Source organism: Hyperoodon ampullatus, assembly GCF_949752795.1.
Source record: "Hyperoodon ampullatus genome assembly, chromosome: X".
Taxonomy (NCBI): domain Eukaryota; kingdom Metazoa; phylum Chordata; class Mammalia; order Artiodactyla; family Ziphiidae; genus Hyperoodon; species Hyperoodon ampullatus.
The window spans coordinates 83,640,973-83,658,239 of NC_136913.1; the positions used below are offsets into that span (position 1 = coordinate 83,640,973).

General features: G+C 39.0%; 1 protein-coding gene across 1 annotated transcript in view; it reads left to right on the plus strand.

Moving 5' to 3' along the window:
* DIAPH2 (diaphanous related formin 2) overlaps positions 1-17,267 on the plus strand; it is a gene marked incomplete at its 5' end in the record, with an annotated part of 895,530 nt that overhangs the window by 656,927 nt on the left and 221,336 nt on the right. The window contains one exon of the mRNA XM_079728322.1: positions 8,099-8,261. Within this exon, the coding sequence (XP_079584448.1) occupies positions 8,099-8,261 (163 nt within the window). The remainder of the gene's footprint in view (positions 1-8,098; positions 8,262-17,267) is intronic.

Here is a 17,267-nt window from a genome sequence, read left to right on the forward strand (position 1 = left end):
ATGGTTTAAAATTAATAATACTTTTTGAAGGTTAACATTTTACCTCCTAGCTTTTCAAAATGCTGACCACATTTTAGCTTATAAACCCTGCAACAAACACTTCTCTTAGAGAGAAGATGATGTAATTTTACAATAGTTCACAGTTATCTTCAAAAATTTCTAAGCTGGAAAAATCAGAAATGCTTGTCTTTGTAGAAAAAGGAATCTGAAAGTCAACTAATAAAAGGAAAATTGCTCTCAATTGCTTTTTTCCCCTTACAACTGATAACTTTACATGCATTTGATATGCCCACTTTACCACTTTAAGCTTCTATTTCTTTTAGTATATAAATTACTATGAATTACCCCTATCTCTGAACTTCATCTTGGAAAGATCATTGTTTTTCCAGGGTTCTTCTCTCTCAATATTTCAAGGACTCCCAAGGTTGCTTAAGCAGGTGGGAAGAGGTCAGTATACATTTTGGTCCCAGAATAGTCTAACCATCTTCCACAAAATACCTTATTCTTTGATACCAATACAGCTATTGTCACCATCTCCTGTGGCACCAAAGGCCAAGAAATCTGGGCATCCAGGAGCAAATGGCCTTTTCCTGCTGCTCTCACCATTTTCTTCAATACTTCTTCAGGGAAAGGCATCAGAAGAGCTTCTAGCATTAGTTACACAGTGTGCCCGTAACTGTCCTTCCTATTTCACCCTAAACATGGCCACTGGCTTCTCATTCCGTGCTCTCACAACCCAGCTAAGGGCAGGCTGCCTGGCCCAGAGAAGTCCATCACAAGAGTCTACAACATATTTTCTAAAGTCTCTCTTATAATGAAGCTTTAAATACTCCCAAATAGGAAGCAGCAGCTCAGTTCAAATCTCTACTTTCTCCCTCTTCTCTGTAGGCACAATCCTGTTATATGCACTTTACATTATAAATAGAACAGAATTCTATAGGTAGCTATAAGGATGCCTTGTATCTCTATGACAAGAAAGTGGCTTTTGGCCTCTAGGATGAAAACTACCCATGAGCCACAAAATACCCTTTCATAAAATACATTTTCTAATAAATTATTTCTTTACCAGGCATCCCAGAAGATAACTTTAAGACTTATTTCCTTTAAAATGTATTCTCAATTTCAGGTCTCTAATATGGGAGATAAATAAAGTGCCCAATTTAAAATGTTATCTACTAAAGTGTCTACTAGGGCCACATCTAGGTCTAATTACACAAACAACTTAAACAGACCATCATTCTACTGATAAATATATTCTATTGCATATATAGGTTTAAAATAAAATCAATGATTGAAGTCTACCTTTAAAAATGAATTTAAAATGTCAAGATTGATGAAAATATGAGGGGATTGAAAATTTTTCTCAAGTATTCAGAAAATCACTATTAAAATATTCTCTATCAATAAGGTTTGTTGTGAAATTGGTTTATCTTAAGATGTATAAGAAGGGTTTTAGTTTCCCAAGTATCCAAGTCAAACCCATGGCTCATCTTCCAATGTGATGTTATAATGAGACTTTTCTCTTTCACTAAATATTTCTTGAGAAACTATAGCATAGTTGTTAAGAATATGAGTTCTGGACCCATTCTCAGTTTGTTCCCATTACTGTGACTTACCAGCTGTCTGACCTTGGGTAAATTCTTACCTCAGAAAACAGTTGTGAGGATTAATTGCATTAATCCATGGGAAGCGTTCACAATGACTCCCACAGTGTAAGTTAAAACAAAAAAATAAATAAAAGATTAGGTATAATGATCATTATTATTATTGTTGATTTTAGTTATTTTTTCACTGCTACTATTTCTGCTACGTGTTTTAGGGGCTGATGATGTTACTGAACTCAGGTTCGGCTGCTCACCACTCTAAAGTCAATGATCAAGAGGCAAGTGTCAGTAGAAAGGAAAGGTGCTTTAATCAGAAAAGCTGGCAATCTGGGGAAAAGATGGACTCATGTCCCATGACCAACTCCCAAGATTCTGCTCAGCCATGACAGTTTTTAAAGGGGAAAAGGAGGAAGAATCTCAGTGAATCATCAAGGCAGGAGGTTGGATTCTGCATCATTCTCCATTGTGTGCAGAGGGGCTGACTCTCTCTTCAGATGGTATCTTGCCTGTGTGATCTGCCTGCAGAATTGCTAAGGGGGCCGTTGGGGGTAGAGAGCTAGTCATTCTTTAACTACTTAATTCTTCATTCTTACTGCTTTTTATCTAGGAAAAGAACCAACAGGTTAGGCAAGGTGTGGTGTGCATTCAGGAGAGCATAAGTTAGGAGTTAGGTTAAATTACCTAGTGATCTCATTCTTATAATTAGGTTCTTTTAAGGTTAGAGGGGAACAGAAATGGGCAAACAGGAAAGGGGCAAAAGAGCTGCTTTCAGTGAGTCAGTGGTCAACAAGACAGGCAAGGTCTATTCTCCTGGGCTATATTTTTAAGTGAGGAAAGATAGGCAATGAACAGGTAAATAAATAAAAGAGATAATGTCAGATAGTGATAAGTTCTCAGAATGAAATAAAATAGGCCAGAGTAATAGTGATGGGAGTGGACCTTTTAGACTGGATGGTTGGGGAAAAGCCTCTCTGGGGAGGTGGCAGTTGAGCTGAGGTTGAATGACCTGGTAAAAAAGAAACATTCTAGGCAGAAAGAAGAGCAAGTGCAAGGGCCCTGAATTGGGTATGAGAGCTTGCTAGGCACAAGGAAGAGAAAGAAGGTTAATGAGTCTCAGCATAGTGCTTAAGAGGGAGAATGGGGTGAGATTAGGTTGCAGTGGTGGGTAAAGGCCAGATCATGTAGAGCCTCATAAATGCTGAGAAGAAAATTGGATTTTATTCCAAGTGTCGTGGGAAACTATCAGAGGGTTTGAAGGAGAGGATTTACATTTGAGATACCAATAGATGCCATGAACAACAAAAAAAATTAAGTAGAGATGACAAGCAGGCAGTTGATTATAAAAGTATCTCAGGAGAGAGACTGGAGCTACAAGTAATTTGGGAGTCATCAATATAGATGGTATTTAAAGTCATGTGAATTGCTCTGGTCAGTTAGACTATAGACAGAGGAGTCAGGACCAAGCCCTCAGGGTACTCTAACATTTTATAGAAGTTGCCAAAGAAGGAGAGGAGGTAAGAGGAAAAACATTTTAAGCATGAGAGTGTGTGTCATAGAAACTAAGAAGAGTGGCTAAATGTGTCAGATGTAGCTGAGACATCAAAAGGAGGACAGAGGGGTGAATGTTGGATTTGGCAGCGTGAAGGTCATTGTCATTATAAATAGTACACTTCTACCATGTGAAAAGAATGTTAGACTAGTATCATGCAGGGGTCTATCATGATGTCTACTATAGGGGAGGAAAAATAATTGTTTCTCTACCCTACTGAGTAATTGGCTGAGGACCAACCCCCCCACCACCACCGCTTCCCCGTAATACAAGACAGAATAACAAGAGAAAACCAGAGAGAAGTTAATAAACTTGAATACCTCATGTGTACCTGGGAGATACTCGGAAAAAAATGAGTAACTCCCCAAAGTAGCCTAAGTCACCAGCTTAAATACCATCTTCAGCTAAAGACAAATGAAAGATGTGAGGACACCCATAATGGGGGAGAGGGTTACAGGGAAAAGCACCATACACAAGGATAAGGTTTGTTCTGCAGGATTAAATCTGCAACTTCACCAGTGATGCACCTGATACCCTTGATTCTCTGGTGTCGTCCTTCTCTTCCTGGTACAGAGAGGAAGACACACTTACAAATGGAGATTTCCTTTATAAATGGAAATTTCCCTTTCAAATGGGTAACTTTTACTCTTTTCAGAGCTTTTCCTATGTCTGCTGTTTTTCAATCAGCTCAAAATAATCTATGCCAAAGAGGCATATTTTGGTGTGGCACATCTGCTCACCTTCACTACATTCTAACCTTAGATGGATGAGTGCCTTTGTTTTTTTTTGGGGGGGGAGAATGTAATTTATTATGTTTATAGTTTTATTGATAAAATGAGTGCCTTTTATCTAGTTTCCACAGCTCTAAAAATGGAATAGTGGTATTTGCCTTTTTGGCAAGGTTGTTATGAAGGATATGGAACATAGTGGAAGGAAAAGTATATCGAAAATGGTAAAGTCCTGTACAAATGCAAATTAATAAGTAGAATTATTTGTAATATTAGATTATAAACTGCTTCAGGGTCTGGATTAGGCTTTAATGATCATTGTATCAAGCACAATGCTTAGCATAATACTAACCAGTATCTTGTGTTTAGTGGTTGCTCAAAAAAAGAAAATAAAAAATGTCTTAAATGAAATAAAGAGGTGGAAAGGAATGATGGTGTCCAGTTCTTTTTCACCTGCAGAATCCCAAGTAGGATTTGGTGACAGGGTTGCTCTTGTGAAAGATTTCAGTGCTGAGTCATGCCCTGCATCCCTTTTACAAAGTAATCACTGTGAAGAGAAGTAAAGGACTTGGAGACTGGGCTGCTTTCCATTTGTTATTTCTAAGCGAAACCATTCCCAGAGGTTTTCAGATTTTCTCACTTTGGTATACAGACAGAATTTCCGAAATCAGTTTTTCTTCTAGGAGAGCAAATTTATGAAATTGGGTATCACCACATGGGCATATTTTAGCTGGTGAAAAATTGTGTTATGATAAATGGTAAATGTCCAGTTTTTTTGCCTTTTTTTTTTATCTTTGGCTTTTTCTGTGTGTTGTACAGGTGTTGAGCCTTCCGAAATATACACAGTTTAGTACCTTGCTGCAAATAGAATATAAGTAAGTGACCTTTGCAAAGTGTGTATTCTTAGCAAGTCTGGCATGAGTCTGTTTTATTTAGGCAAGAGAGACTAGAAAACAAAAATCTAACTTTCATTCTGTGCTGAGAAATAAAGAAAATTGTCTTATTTCTGCAGCTCTCAAACAGGATGTTCAACACTCTCTTAAAAATCAAACAAATAGGGACTTCCTTGGTGGCAGGTGGTTAAGAATCCGCCTTCCAATACAGGGGACACGGGTTCGAGCCCTGGTCCGGGAAGATCCCACGTGCCACAGAGCAACTAAGCCCATGTGCCACAACTACTGAACCTGCGCTCTAGAGCCTGCGAGCCTCACCTACTGAAGCCCATGTGCCTAGAGCCCGTGCTCCGCAACAAGAGAAGCCACCACAATGAGAATCCCGCGCACTGCAACGAAAAGTAGCCCCCGCTAGCCGCAACTAGAGAAAGCCCACGCGTAGCAGCAAAGACCCAATGCAGCCAAAAATAAATAAATTAATTAATTAATTTTTAAAAATCAAACAAATATATGTTGATATTCTCAGAGGTAAAATCAGAATATTTAGGTAGCATTACATACAACCCTTTTGTTTGTAAAAAGCAAGTAGAATAAGTCAGAAATGCATTAATTCTTTCTGGTCTATTGACAGCAAAATGGACTTGAGGGTTAAAAGATTTAATGTCACTCCTTAGCAAGGAAGAGGTTGTTGTGTGGCTAATATGAATGCTAATACTTAAGTAGCATAAGAAGGAGACTGGTAAGGGGAGCATCTCACTTTTAAAATCCTGCTGTATCCTGTAAGTGTCAGCTGTAAAGTAATTTTCCAGAAAGGGTCTGATTTCCCCACTGACTTCCATTGTGAAACTAGAGCTGTGTTCCCATGGAAAATAAATTTGGCCCCAGGTTATGATAAAACACACTGAAGAGTTCAGAAAATTTTATAAAATCCAGCATTTCAAGACACAGTTATCAGTACCTGTTAAAATAATACTATCACAAAATGTGAATACACTGTAGTAGATCTTAAAATAGCACACCCCAAACTGTGCTATTATTCTTTTTTTTAACAAGTCCAAGTCTAGTACCTTTACATTTAAAGACATTTTACTTCTGTGATCATTATTGATTTTTAATAGACTTAATTGTAAAAGGTAGATTTGCTTTCCTTTATATTCTTCATGGTTAGTCTACTTACTTTTTTCTGAAGCATTCTTTTTTTTGCGGCACGCGGGCCTCTCACTGTTGTGGCCTCTCCCGTTGTGGAGCACAGGCTCTGGACGCGCAGACTCAGCGACCATGACTCACGGGCCCAGCCGCTCTGTGGCATGTGGGATCTTCCCGGACCGGGGCATGAACCCATATCCCCTGCATCGGCAGGCGGACTCTCAACCACTGCGCCACCAGGGAAGCCCTTTTTCTGAAGCATTCTTATCAATTAACATTCAAAAGCTTTCAGCCATAGAAGAAAGACCAGAAAGAAATGTCCCAAAAAGTTCACAATACTGAGTTGCTGGAAATTTTAGTTTACTTACGTTTTTATATTTCTAAGTCACCTAAAGAGATAATTTTCTATATCTGTATCTTCTATAATCAGGAATAAAGTCGATAATTTCTTTCTATAAATTTACACATAATGAGATACATTTAGTCAGACACATTTACATACCTGGTTCATTTTATGTTTGGTAGTAGTGGTAGTTGTTATCACTTTTTTGATAAAAATTTTAAAACAGTGATGTAATTAATTTTGGGATAAATACTTTTCTGGAGTATACTGCTGAAAGTGTAGTCCTGGTGTTACCGAACCAAACTTGGGTCCTCTGGCCATGCACAGTAAAGCCAATCTACTGGCACCAGGTTGTGGTGAAGGAAAGTGCAGCATTTATTATAGGCGCCAGACAAGGAGAGTGCGTGTGGGTGGCTTGTGCTCAAAAGCTCCAAACTCCCAGAGGGTTTCAGGGAAGCATTTTTAAAGACCAGGTGAGGGAGGGGGGTTGCAGGGTATGTGATCAACTTGTGCACATTTCTCTGATTAGTTGGTGGTGAGGTAACAGGGTGGTGTCACAGGGGTTAACACTGTCAATCCTCAAGCTCCAGTAGGCCTGCAGGGCTATGTGCTCAAGGTCACCAAGTAGTTAACCTCTTCCATTTGGTGGGGGTTTTAGCATCTGTAAAACAACTGAGGAAATGTGCATCAGATACTGTTATCTAAGCACTTAGAAAGGAGTTAAAGGAGAGGATATGGAGGAGGGGTCTGTCATGGGAAGGCCTCATTGGGTCCTGCTGTGTTACACCGGACTGGCAGCCTCAGTATCATCTGGGAACTTGTTAGAAATTATAATCCTCAGGCCCCTGGGCTCAGGCTCAGCAAATAGCATTCGGGTTTGAACAAGCCCTTTGGGCGATTAAGGTTCTAGAGCTACAGCAGAATCTCTCTCCCCCTCTCTCTCCCCTCTCCATCCTTCCCTCTCCAAAGCTCTTCCTCTCGTCCCTTCTTTTTCTCTCTCCCTCTTTTTCCCCTCCTCATATGGGATATATGTGTATAGGTATATATACACACGTATAGATACATAACCTATATATAGAATTCACTGTAACCTCTCCATCTATATAAAATATGTATTTTAAAAAAAAGAAAATATATACTTTTTTCCCTAAGTTTTTCATTGCTGTTTGTTTCTACCCTATCTCCCTCCTAAAAAGATATGAGGCAGTTTTCTGGTGTTTATACTTCTGTGTTTTCATTTAGCAAACATGTTTTAGCAAATATGTTCTTCATGGTTATACATTAAATAGTTCTGCCTCATTTATAGATTTTCAAAGCTCACTGACCAATATAATGACTCCAGCAAGTTGTTATGGGCTGAATTGTACCCCCCCAATTCATGTGTTGAAGCCCTAACCCTCAAAACTTCCAAAATGTGACTGTATTTGGAGATAGGACATTTACAGAGGTAAGTAAGTTAAAATGAGGTCCTTAGGGTGGGCCCTAATCCAATATAACCAGTGTCTTCTTAGGAAGCGGAGATTAGGACACAGACAACATGTACAGAGGGACCACCAGGTAAGGATACAGGGAGAAGGCAGCCATCTTCAAGCCAAGGAAAGAGGCCACAGAAGAAAGCAAATTTGCTGACACCTCGATATTGTATTGCTAGCCTGCAAAATTGTGAGAAAATAAATTTCCGTTATTTAAGTTACCTGATCTGTGGTATTTTGTCATGGCAACCCGAGCAAAGTAATGCAGAAGTGTTTACAGAAATAATGTTATAATTCAGTCCTAACACCTAGTGATTGCCTTTGAGGTACTATTGGATCAGTTTCCTTAACAGAAAGCTACAGCTTTACAAAGGGTGCCAGAGAACAGTATGAAAAACTACTCACCATGCACAACAACATGATAAAGCTCTATGAGAATCTTGGAGAATACTTTATTTTTGACGCTAAGAGAGTGAGCATAGAAGAATTTTTCGGTGATCTCAGCAACTTCCAAACTTTGTTCCTGGTAAGTAATACGTCTTAAAGCCTTGCAAGGCCTGTTGCTTTTGTTTTTATATAATTTCTTCCATAGGCATTTTATTTTACATACCTACTGACCATATTGATTTCATGTTATAGCCCTTTAACAGGAATTGACAGATATTTTATACCTGTGACATGGATTAAAAATTGTTGGCTGGCTTAATGTATAATGGGAACCTAAATGAATTATCTTCAACTTTAGGTACACATGGGAATTTTACTGCTGAAATTTTATAGAAAATGAATGAATTGGTACTCAAATGACCCTGATTTTTTATACAGCATACTATGATTTGACCTAGCTTAAAAATTAACATCTAAAATCATCTTTTACTCAATACATTAAAATGCTGTGACTGATGAATAAGTTTCTTTCATAGTCTAGATGAGAAACTGATTCTAAATTGGACTCTGTATCAATAAATGACCTGAAATACCTAAAGTTTCTTTCAGAATGTGAGCTCTCCTTTTTCAAACTGTAACTTGGGGATAATGGTAAACGTTAGCATTAATCGGAGGTCGATCATCAGGGTGCCTGTTATGATGCTAGAGGGAAGCAAAAGCTTTGTTGTATAAATGCTGTGGGAATATTTCTCTGCATCCAGTGAAGACATAGAAGAGCACAGTCTCCGATTATGATAGTAACAGAAAGATATGCACAATAGTTGATATCAAACAGGTAAAAGTCCCTTTATGTTAAAGAAGGAATTCTAGCAATTATCCCCAGTAGGAAGATCAATCAACAAACTAATTCGTTGTAGTTAGAGGTATGTTTCTATCCCCAAAGCAATCCTTCGCTAAATAAGACTCTCTCTCTTAATTGATGGTGTTGCTCCATGAAATCATTTGATTTTGGTGTGATTTGCACAGTCTATGAAATACAAATATACTTGTGGAAAGCACTTGCTTTCATCTACTGATTTAGGACAGACAACCGAGAGTACACCCCGGCTTTGATAATAGAAGCTAAACCAGAAACTTTCATAAATATGATCATTTGTCTTATTTTTTGCTGAGAATATTAGCTGATTTTTGTTTTAGATCTTTGCCTCTTAATAGACACACATATTTAACTTTTTAGCTGGTCAATAAGTAGCAAAATATATTCTACGGGCAATGAGTGGCTTTTTCAAAACTTGGACATTAGGAACACACCCAGGTTATACTTACTTGGATAATTTTCAAAAAGAAAAAAAAAATGTATGTTGAAAAGGGACGGGGACTAGAAAATACACTTCAGTTGACACAGAAAAGATAAATCCAATAATTCTCTTTTTTGGTAGCATCAATGTCTATGGGTTAATAGAGATAAATAAATATAATTAATATTGTCAATCTCTATGAAAAAGGACCTTGTTTTTAACATAAATAGGATCCTAAAACACTGCCTGTCATATTATGTGCCCCCTACCTCCCCAATACGTGGACATAGAGTAGAATTTGCTGTACTTCTCTCATGTTGTAGCATTTGTTTAATTATAATTCCTGTGTGACAGCCTATGTTTAGTCCTATTAGCCAGATGCTTAGAAGCCTTGCCAAGAACTATACTTGTATTATTTCTCAGTCCTAGCTTAGTTTTAAAAAGGTAAGGATATTATTGTTAAGAAGAACTGATTCTATGTCCTGGTGCTCTCACAAACAAGCTATGTGATTAGGTAAGTCATTTATCTTTCTAGCTAGTTAGCTAGTTAGTTAGTTAGGAAATGGTGGGATTACACTGCTGATCTCAAAGAACTTCTTTCTCTTTAGAGTCTATGAGTCATGGTGGGAATTTCAGAGAGTCATTTGCATTCCATACATAAACAGGATATATCTTTTTGTCTACTGGCTTCACTGTGGGTGTATCTTGAGTACAGGGAAATTATTTGTCACAAATCATTCTCATTGTAAATAAGTTGACATTCTGAAGCCCGGTTGTGTGTGCATTTAAGTTAACTTCTTGCGAACCTGCTAAGAGTTTGGGAGCTTTCAAAACAGGTGACCAGCTCCTACACTGTGTCTTGGCCAGCCATTGCCACCTGTCCTACAGAATACTACTGCTACCACTTCTATTTACCAATCCTTTTAGACTTGCTGTCATGAGAAGTAGTGTGCAACTTTTTAGCTGTTTTGAACTTGAGTTGGTCACATAACCTCTCTGGGCATCAGTTTCCTCATTTTTAAAATATGAGTGATAATTCCTGCCATGGCTTCCTCACCACAATGTGAAAACACTTCATAACCTATGCTGTGCAGATGGAGAGTATTATTAGCCATTCTCTCCCTGTCCATTCAATTATTACTTATTGAGAACCAACTTGATTTTGGTAATGCTTTAGTCCAGAGACAAAAGGAAGAGAATGGTTTCTATCCGTGAGTGGAGGGCGATGGACAAATGCAATATAGTTTGATAAGTGCTGCCATAGAAATATGTCAGGGTGTTATAGTAATATAAAAGAGGGGCTGCCTAACCCTGCCTGAGCTGGCCAGAGAAGCCTTCATAGGGAAAGTGACATTTAGACAGTCTGGAAAAATCCATAGGACTTTGACAAGCTGATTTTGACAAGTAGGTTTAAGGGTTTTATACCTGACCTATAAGCCGAAGACTCCTAAATCAACATCACCAACTTCAGTCAATCATCTATGCTCACCATGTCCCTGTTTCATAGTGAGCTTAAAGTGATTTCACTCTCCCAGGGGGGGGGAAGAGCCTTGAAAGAGAGACAAAAGTTGTCATCACCACAAGTTCCCATTTTCTTAGTGCTTTGTGTGTTTGGCCTCAGGGTTCTTGGCGCTTAAAAGCATATTGGACTATAGATGGAAGCAATAAAATATCAGTAGTGCTGAGAAGAAAATAAGAGTTCTGATTCATGTGCTACATAAAATTACTTCCAAATGAGCTCAGAGTTTCATCTTGGGAGATCTATTTGGCATGTGTAGCATAAACAAAATACAGATACGAAAAAAATCTTCCTAAAAGAGATAACCTCTAAAAGATGGGGCATATGGAAATAAACAAAAAGGGTTGACATTATGGATTAAGACCTTTTTCAAAATAATCACATTCAAATGAATGAAAGCAAAATTGGGCAATCTCTATGAGATGCTGCTCTATAAATTATTCATATCATTCATATTACATATTAATCAACTAATAAGGATATTGAAGATGTTCAGTTGAATGTCCTATATATTGTCATGAAGATATATGTAATTGGAAACATTTCTAAATTCAGAATTAAGACTCTCTTTCTAGTTAGCTTCTCTGAGAGCAAGAGAGTTTTAAAAACTGCTTATAATATAGGCAAGGTTAATTAATAATCCCTAAATTTAAGTTGAATATTTTGTAGAAGAAAAATTCCAGATTTACATAATATCAAAGCATCTCTTTTGCTTATTCTCCTTTATGCTTCAGTCATTCGACTAGTTCAAATAGTTGACTGCACAGTCTTTTTTCTTTCGAGATATTTGGAATAGAATGTTCAAAATCAGTGAACCTTGTGTGTTTCACCACCATGCAGCATCTTGCTTAGGCATAAAAATTAATTTCAGCTGTTGGGAAAGTGTTTGAGGCAAGTATTATACTTCAATAACTTTCATAGCTCCAAATAAATTATAGAAAATATTTCTTTTCTCTTTTAAATCTGTCAGTTTCCCGCTGCTTCTGTGTGTTTTTGTTTTGTTTTTTAAAGAACAATCTGTTACCCAGGCACTCAATAAATATTTGTTGTGTGAACGTCCTCATTCTATATCTTATATACTAGAAATAGAGGAACAAGGCTTTATAGGATTACTAGATCCATTGGCCTAACTTAAGAAGAAAATGTTACCATTACTATTAATCAGGCTAGCAGATTTCCCCTCAACAAAATAAGTGTTTGCTACTGTTCATTTGATAACTAAACTTTAAGAATTTTTTTAAAAATCAAGACTTTAACGATTTTTCAACAGCTCTTAGATGAGCATTAAAATGGCTGTGTTAGGAGGCTAAGTGATATCTATAAATCATGGCGTTTTATGCCATTGTTCAGTCTTGTTGCTTCTACCGCCTAAATATTTTTGGACTTCACTCATTTCTCTCCAAGCCCACTGACGCTACATTAGTTCTGGGTCCCTGCCATCTCTCAGCTGGACTATTAATTACAATGATGTCCTGACTGGTCTCTCTGCCTACTTCTCCTACCATTTCTAACTTCTAATCCATTCCCCACATTATAGTCAGAGTAAAACTTAGAAAACCAAACAAACAAGATAATGTTACTTTCCTGACTTATGATTCTTTAATGACTTGTGTCTTCAGGATAAAGCCTAAACTGTTGAAAATTAATGTGGTTTACAAAATCAAAAGAACTAAGATTACTTAAAGCCCAGACCATCCTAAGGTTGGCTGAATAAGCCATAATCACTTGAACTCTCCTTCCAGACTGGGAAAAGTCAAGTATTGACAGTGGAGGCAGCAGAACAAAACAGCAGGAAGTGCCTAAGAGAACCTGAGCCTCTTACAACAGAGAGCACAGTATCGAAGGCTTAGTAAATGAAGGCTCGGAGGCAAATGTGTGATTGTCATCTTGTGTTAATTGCTCCCTAGCTAGTGCAGCATCGAGAGTTATGACAACCAAGGTCACTCTTATCCTAATTCTCAGTTAGGGATGTTCTTCCTTCTGTCTTAAGTAATTGTTCTTTTAAAATCTAACCTTATCCGAAAGCTCCTTGTAGCCATTTTGGCTTATGGAGATACTTAATTTTGAGAAGCTCTCATTTTCCTCAAGCCATCTTCCTCTTTATAAGGACTCAATCATGTCTAAATCTAAGCTATAATTGGAAAGCAAGGTGAGCATCTGCATCTGCACTCAAAGGCTAAATTGATAATATATAGAACATTTTATTCATTCATTAAAGGCAATTTGCCTTTAAAGAAATGAGGATGAATTTTTGCATAAAAAGACTGTGTATATAATTCCTGATCCAAGAATACTAAGTTATTTTGAAACATTTTTAAGGCTTCAATTCACAAAGCACTTGACATTTAAAGGAAACTTTAGTACAGTATTGTAAAAATGGTGGACTTATGTTAGAAACCAAATATGTTCTTGAGCAAAGAAGTCTTAATCAGTAATATAAGCTCTATTATCTAGAATTCCGTCATCCAAAATCTCTATTAGATGCCTCAAAAGTTGATGCCTATTTGCTTTGCCAATAAAATGGTAATTAATATTATGAAGATGCCCTTGAGAAACAGCAAAGACCCTGATGTGCCTCTTGAAATAATATAGTTTTATTTGTAAGCTAACTGTCTCATCACCTGTGAATTCAGATGTTTACACTAGTAACAATAATCCAGATATCCCAGATTATCTCTTCTCTACCCCCACTGGCAGGACTCAAACTCTCTTCAAAGTCTCCACTCCCACAAGTACATCTGGAGTCATCTCATATGGGCTCAAACGTGTCATCTATAGTCACCGCTTGACATTTGCCCACACATATTTGAGTGCCTCCTATTCTAGGGTGATGAGAATATAGCATTAAACAAAATAGACAAAGTCCTGCCCTTCCTGTCCTCCTGCAGCTCCCGCTCCCCTCTGCTGAATGCTTTTGCTGGCAAAGCTGCTTGAGTTGCCCTCAATGATAATGGCCACATCCGGGCCAAGGTTGCAGTCTCCTGCTGCTCCAATTTTGCCATCAATCCTTGCAGTACTTGAGTGTGGGGTTATGCTCAGTGCAGACGTAGCCACGCTTCCCGAGACCCTTCTTAAAAAGTTTATTTCTCATCTCTTCTGATCCCTTTCTCCTTGTAGGCTTAAAAGTTTTTTTTTTGAAGTCCTAGAGACCTAAAGGGGATCCTCAAACCATAATCCCCTCCATTGCCCTTCTTCCTCCCTTTTGTTCAAGCACCTAGGCAGGTATCTTCCTTTTCCTAGAAGCCAGGGATAAATGAAGTACCAGCATAAATCCTTTCATGCAGATAGAGCCCTAAGGGCCCACCAGCTCCCCCTATTTAATCACACACACCCAGATAATTCCCTTTGAGCTCAGATGGGACCACCCTGGCTACATAGCCTTAGGTTTATTCTGAGCTATTGCAACTCTTTGAAAATAGGCAATCCATGTAAAATACATGGTAACTCTATTAAGCAGAATATTTGACCAGAATACTTCATTCCCCAGCTGTGCCAGAGAGCAAACTTTACTGTATTATACAGACACCATTGAATTCTTCTTTAGAAAATGATGTCACCTATCAACTGTTGTATTCTGTTTGACTGTTTACTTTGGGCCAGAAGTAGATGCCCTATTTTTCTCATATGATTGTTCCTTGTATAAAAAAGCTAAATATTATATCATAAGGAACTAAAGGAATATGTAATAATGGCATCCATGGTTTAAAGAAAACCCACATTCCCCAACATGAGAAAAATGCCTACTGGTATAAATGGTTTTTTTTTTTTTTTTTTTTTTTTTTGCGGTACGCGGGCCTCTCACTGTTGTGGCCTCTCCCGTTGTGGAGCACAGGCTCCGACGCGCAGGCCCAGCGGCCATGGCTCACGGGCCCAGCCGCTCCGCGGCACATGGGATCCTCCCGGACCGGGGCACGAACCCGTATCCCCTGCATCGGCAGGCGGACTCTCAACCACTGCGCCACCAGGGAGGCCCTATAAATGGTTTTTAAATGGGTACACATTTTAGATTAATATTATAAAAATTTAGGATATCATAAATGTTTCTAAAGATATTTCTCAAAGTTGTCAGAATTGATTATGGCAAGCTGGATATTGCCCTTTAGAAATCTAAGACAACATAATACCTCACACTGAAAATATTAACAAAATCAGTTCAATGCCTACTTTTCTCATTAAAGTCTAGTAATAACTAGAACCAGGAAACAAAATGCAACATCTTGGGCTTCCCTAGTGGCGCAGTGGTTGAGAGTCCACCTGCCGATGCGGCGGACGCGGGTTCGTGCCCCGGTCCGGGAGGATCCCACATGCCGTGGAGTGGCTGGACCCGTGGGCCATGGCCACTGGGCCTGCGCGTCTGGAGCCTGTGCTCCACAACGGGAGAGGCCACAGCAGTGAGAGGCCCGCGTACCACACACACACACACACACACACACACACACACACACACACACAATGCAATATCTTTAGTTCTAGCAATAACACCTCACATAGAATTTTTCAAGGAAGTGTTCCCCATAAATAAGTTATTATTGAATTATGTCCAAACACCAGGAAGTGATGCTGAAACTCGGCCTCTGTGCACTGGTGCCAGATGGAATTTTGGAGACAGAGTTTTGGGTGAAGTAGAGAAGAATAGCTTTATTGCTTTGCCAGGCAAAGGAGGACACAGCAGGCTCATGCCCCTCAAAACTCTGTGTCCCAACCCAGAGGAGTTTGGTGAGGAGTTTAATAGCAATGGTTCAAGGGCAGCGTTGCTAGTAAGTATCAGGGTATGTGCAGGGTCTGCATTCCTTGAATCTGGCCTCCCGTGGTCTCGTGATGAGCTGTGGTTCTTGAGGTTATCAAACTATGACCTTCTCTCTGGAATGAAGAAATGCTTCATCAAGCAGTTCATCTTCCATTTGTTGGGAGTTTTAGTTCTGCAGAAGAGCTCAAAGATATTGTTATGTGTATGCCTTGAGGTGGAACCAGGACCGTGCCCCAAGGCTGCACTGTTGTTTCTTGGCTGCCCCTCCCTTGTCTTTGCATCCCCTCCCTTCCCTCATTAGTAACTGTTTGAATCTGCCCTTTGGAACTCAGAGAAGGTCACAGAGGCTGGAGTTTATTCTCTACAAACAGGAAACGGGACACAGAAAGGCTTTCATGCCCAGGAACCCCACAGAGTCCCGCTCGGTTTCACTAGCTGGAAAGTTATAAGATAAGCGGGAAAATATATGAGCTGACCTTTTCCAGTGGCCCTGAGATTGGCCAAACCTATTGATTGTTATCAAAGCCTGCCTGTTAAAACCTGAGCAGGAAGATTCCAGAGGTTAATGCTCCTGGTGTCACCCTCTCAGCTTGCTGTTTTTCTTCATTCTGCTTCATCCTCATTTGTTTATCAGAAAACATGCCCTAGTCCCTGTAGGAGGCAGTAGGAGGCAGGACTTTCCCTGGAACCCTGCCCATGGAGCTCCTTTTGCCCAATATGTCTCCTCCCTCTTCTTCTCCTCCCCCCACTTCCTCTCCAGTTGCTTTAACAACTTGATCAAGAAACCCTTCATCTAAGAAACCCTCTCTACAGCTCCAGCTTTAGCCTAGATATCCCTTCTGGGTGCTTTCGTACCTCCATCTTAGCATATTTTACCCTGTAATGTGTTCATCTCCATATCCTCGGTGACCAGCACTATAATTAGCCTACCATGGGTAGGCTAATCACTAAGGATGTGTGTGTGTGTGTGTATACACCCACCCACCCCCACACACACATACATGCACACACACACACACACACACACACACATATACTCATTGAGTTATATTAACTCAATGAATTAATATAACAGTGAATGAACCAAACAACCATAGATGAAGAAAATCAAAATTTTGGCTGTCCAGAGCTCACATTCTAGTGGAAAAGGCCATCAAAGGAACAAATTCTAATAATAAAATGATACATATATACGAAGGGCTTGTGAGAGAGAAGAGGAGAGAGGCATTTGTTCTGTCTGATTTAAGGAAGGCTTCAAAGAAGAGACATGTGTACTGCAGCCTTTCACATTTAAAGAAGTCCTTCCTTTTTTTGTTTCCCCAACTGGTTTGGTGTTTATGTATAGTGGTAAACATGTATATTTCCTAGTTTTCCATGCTGAGTTCAAAGTGGAAAGACAGCTACTTCATTTCCAGGGAAGCAGCTTTCAGGTAATTATTATGATCTAAAGGTTATCTATCATATGGTTGGACAGCAGTAACCAAGCTTCAATTACTTCTTATGACTGACAGCCGTCCTGAGCAATAGGCTAATCAAGGCAGATTATCTAGGGCAAAATCAGTTACTTAAAGATTGACTTGT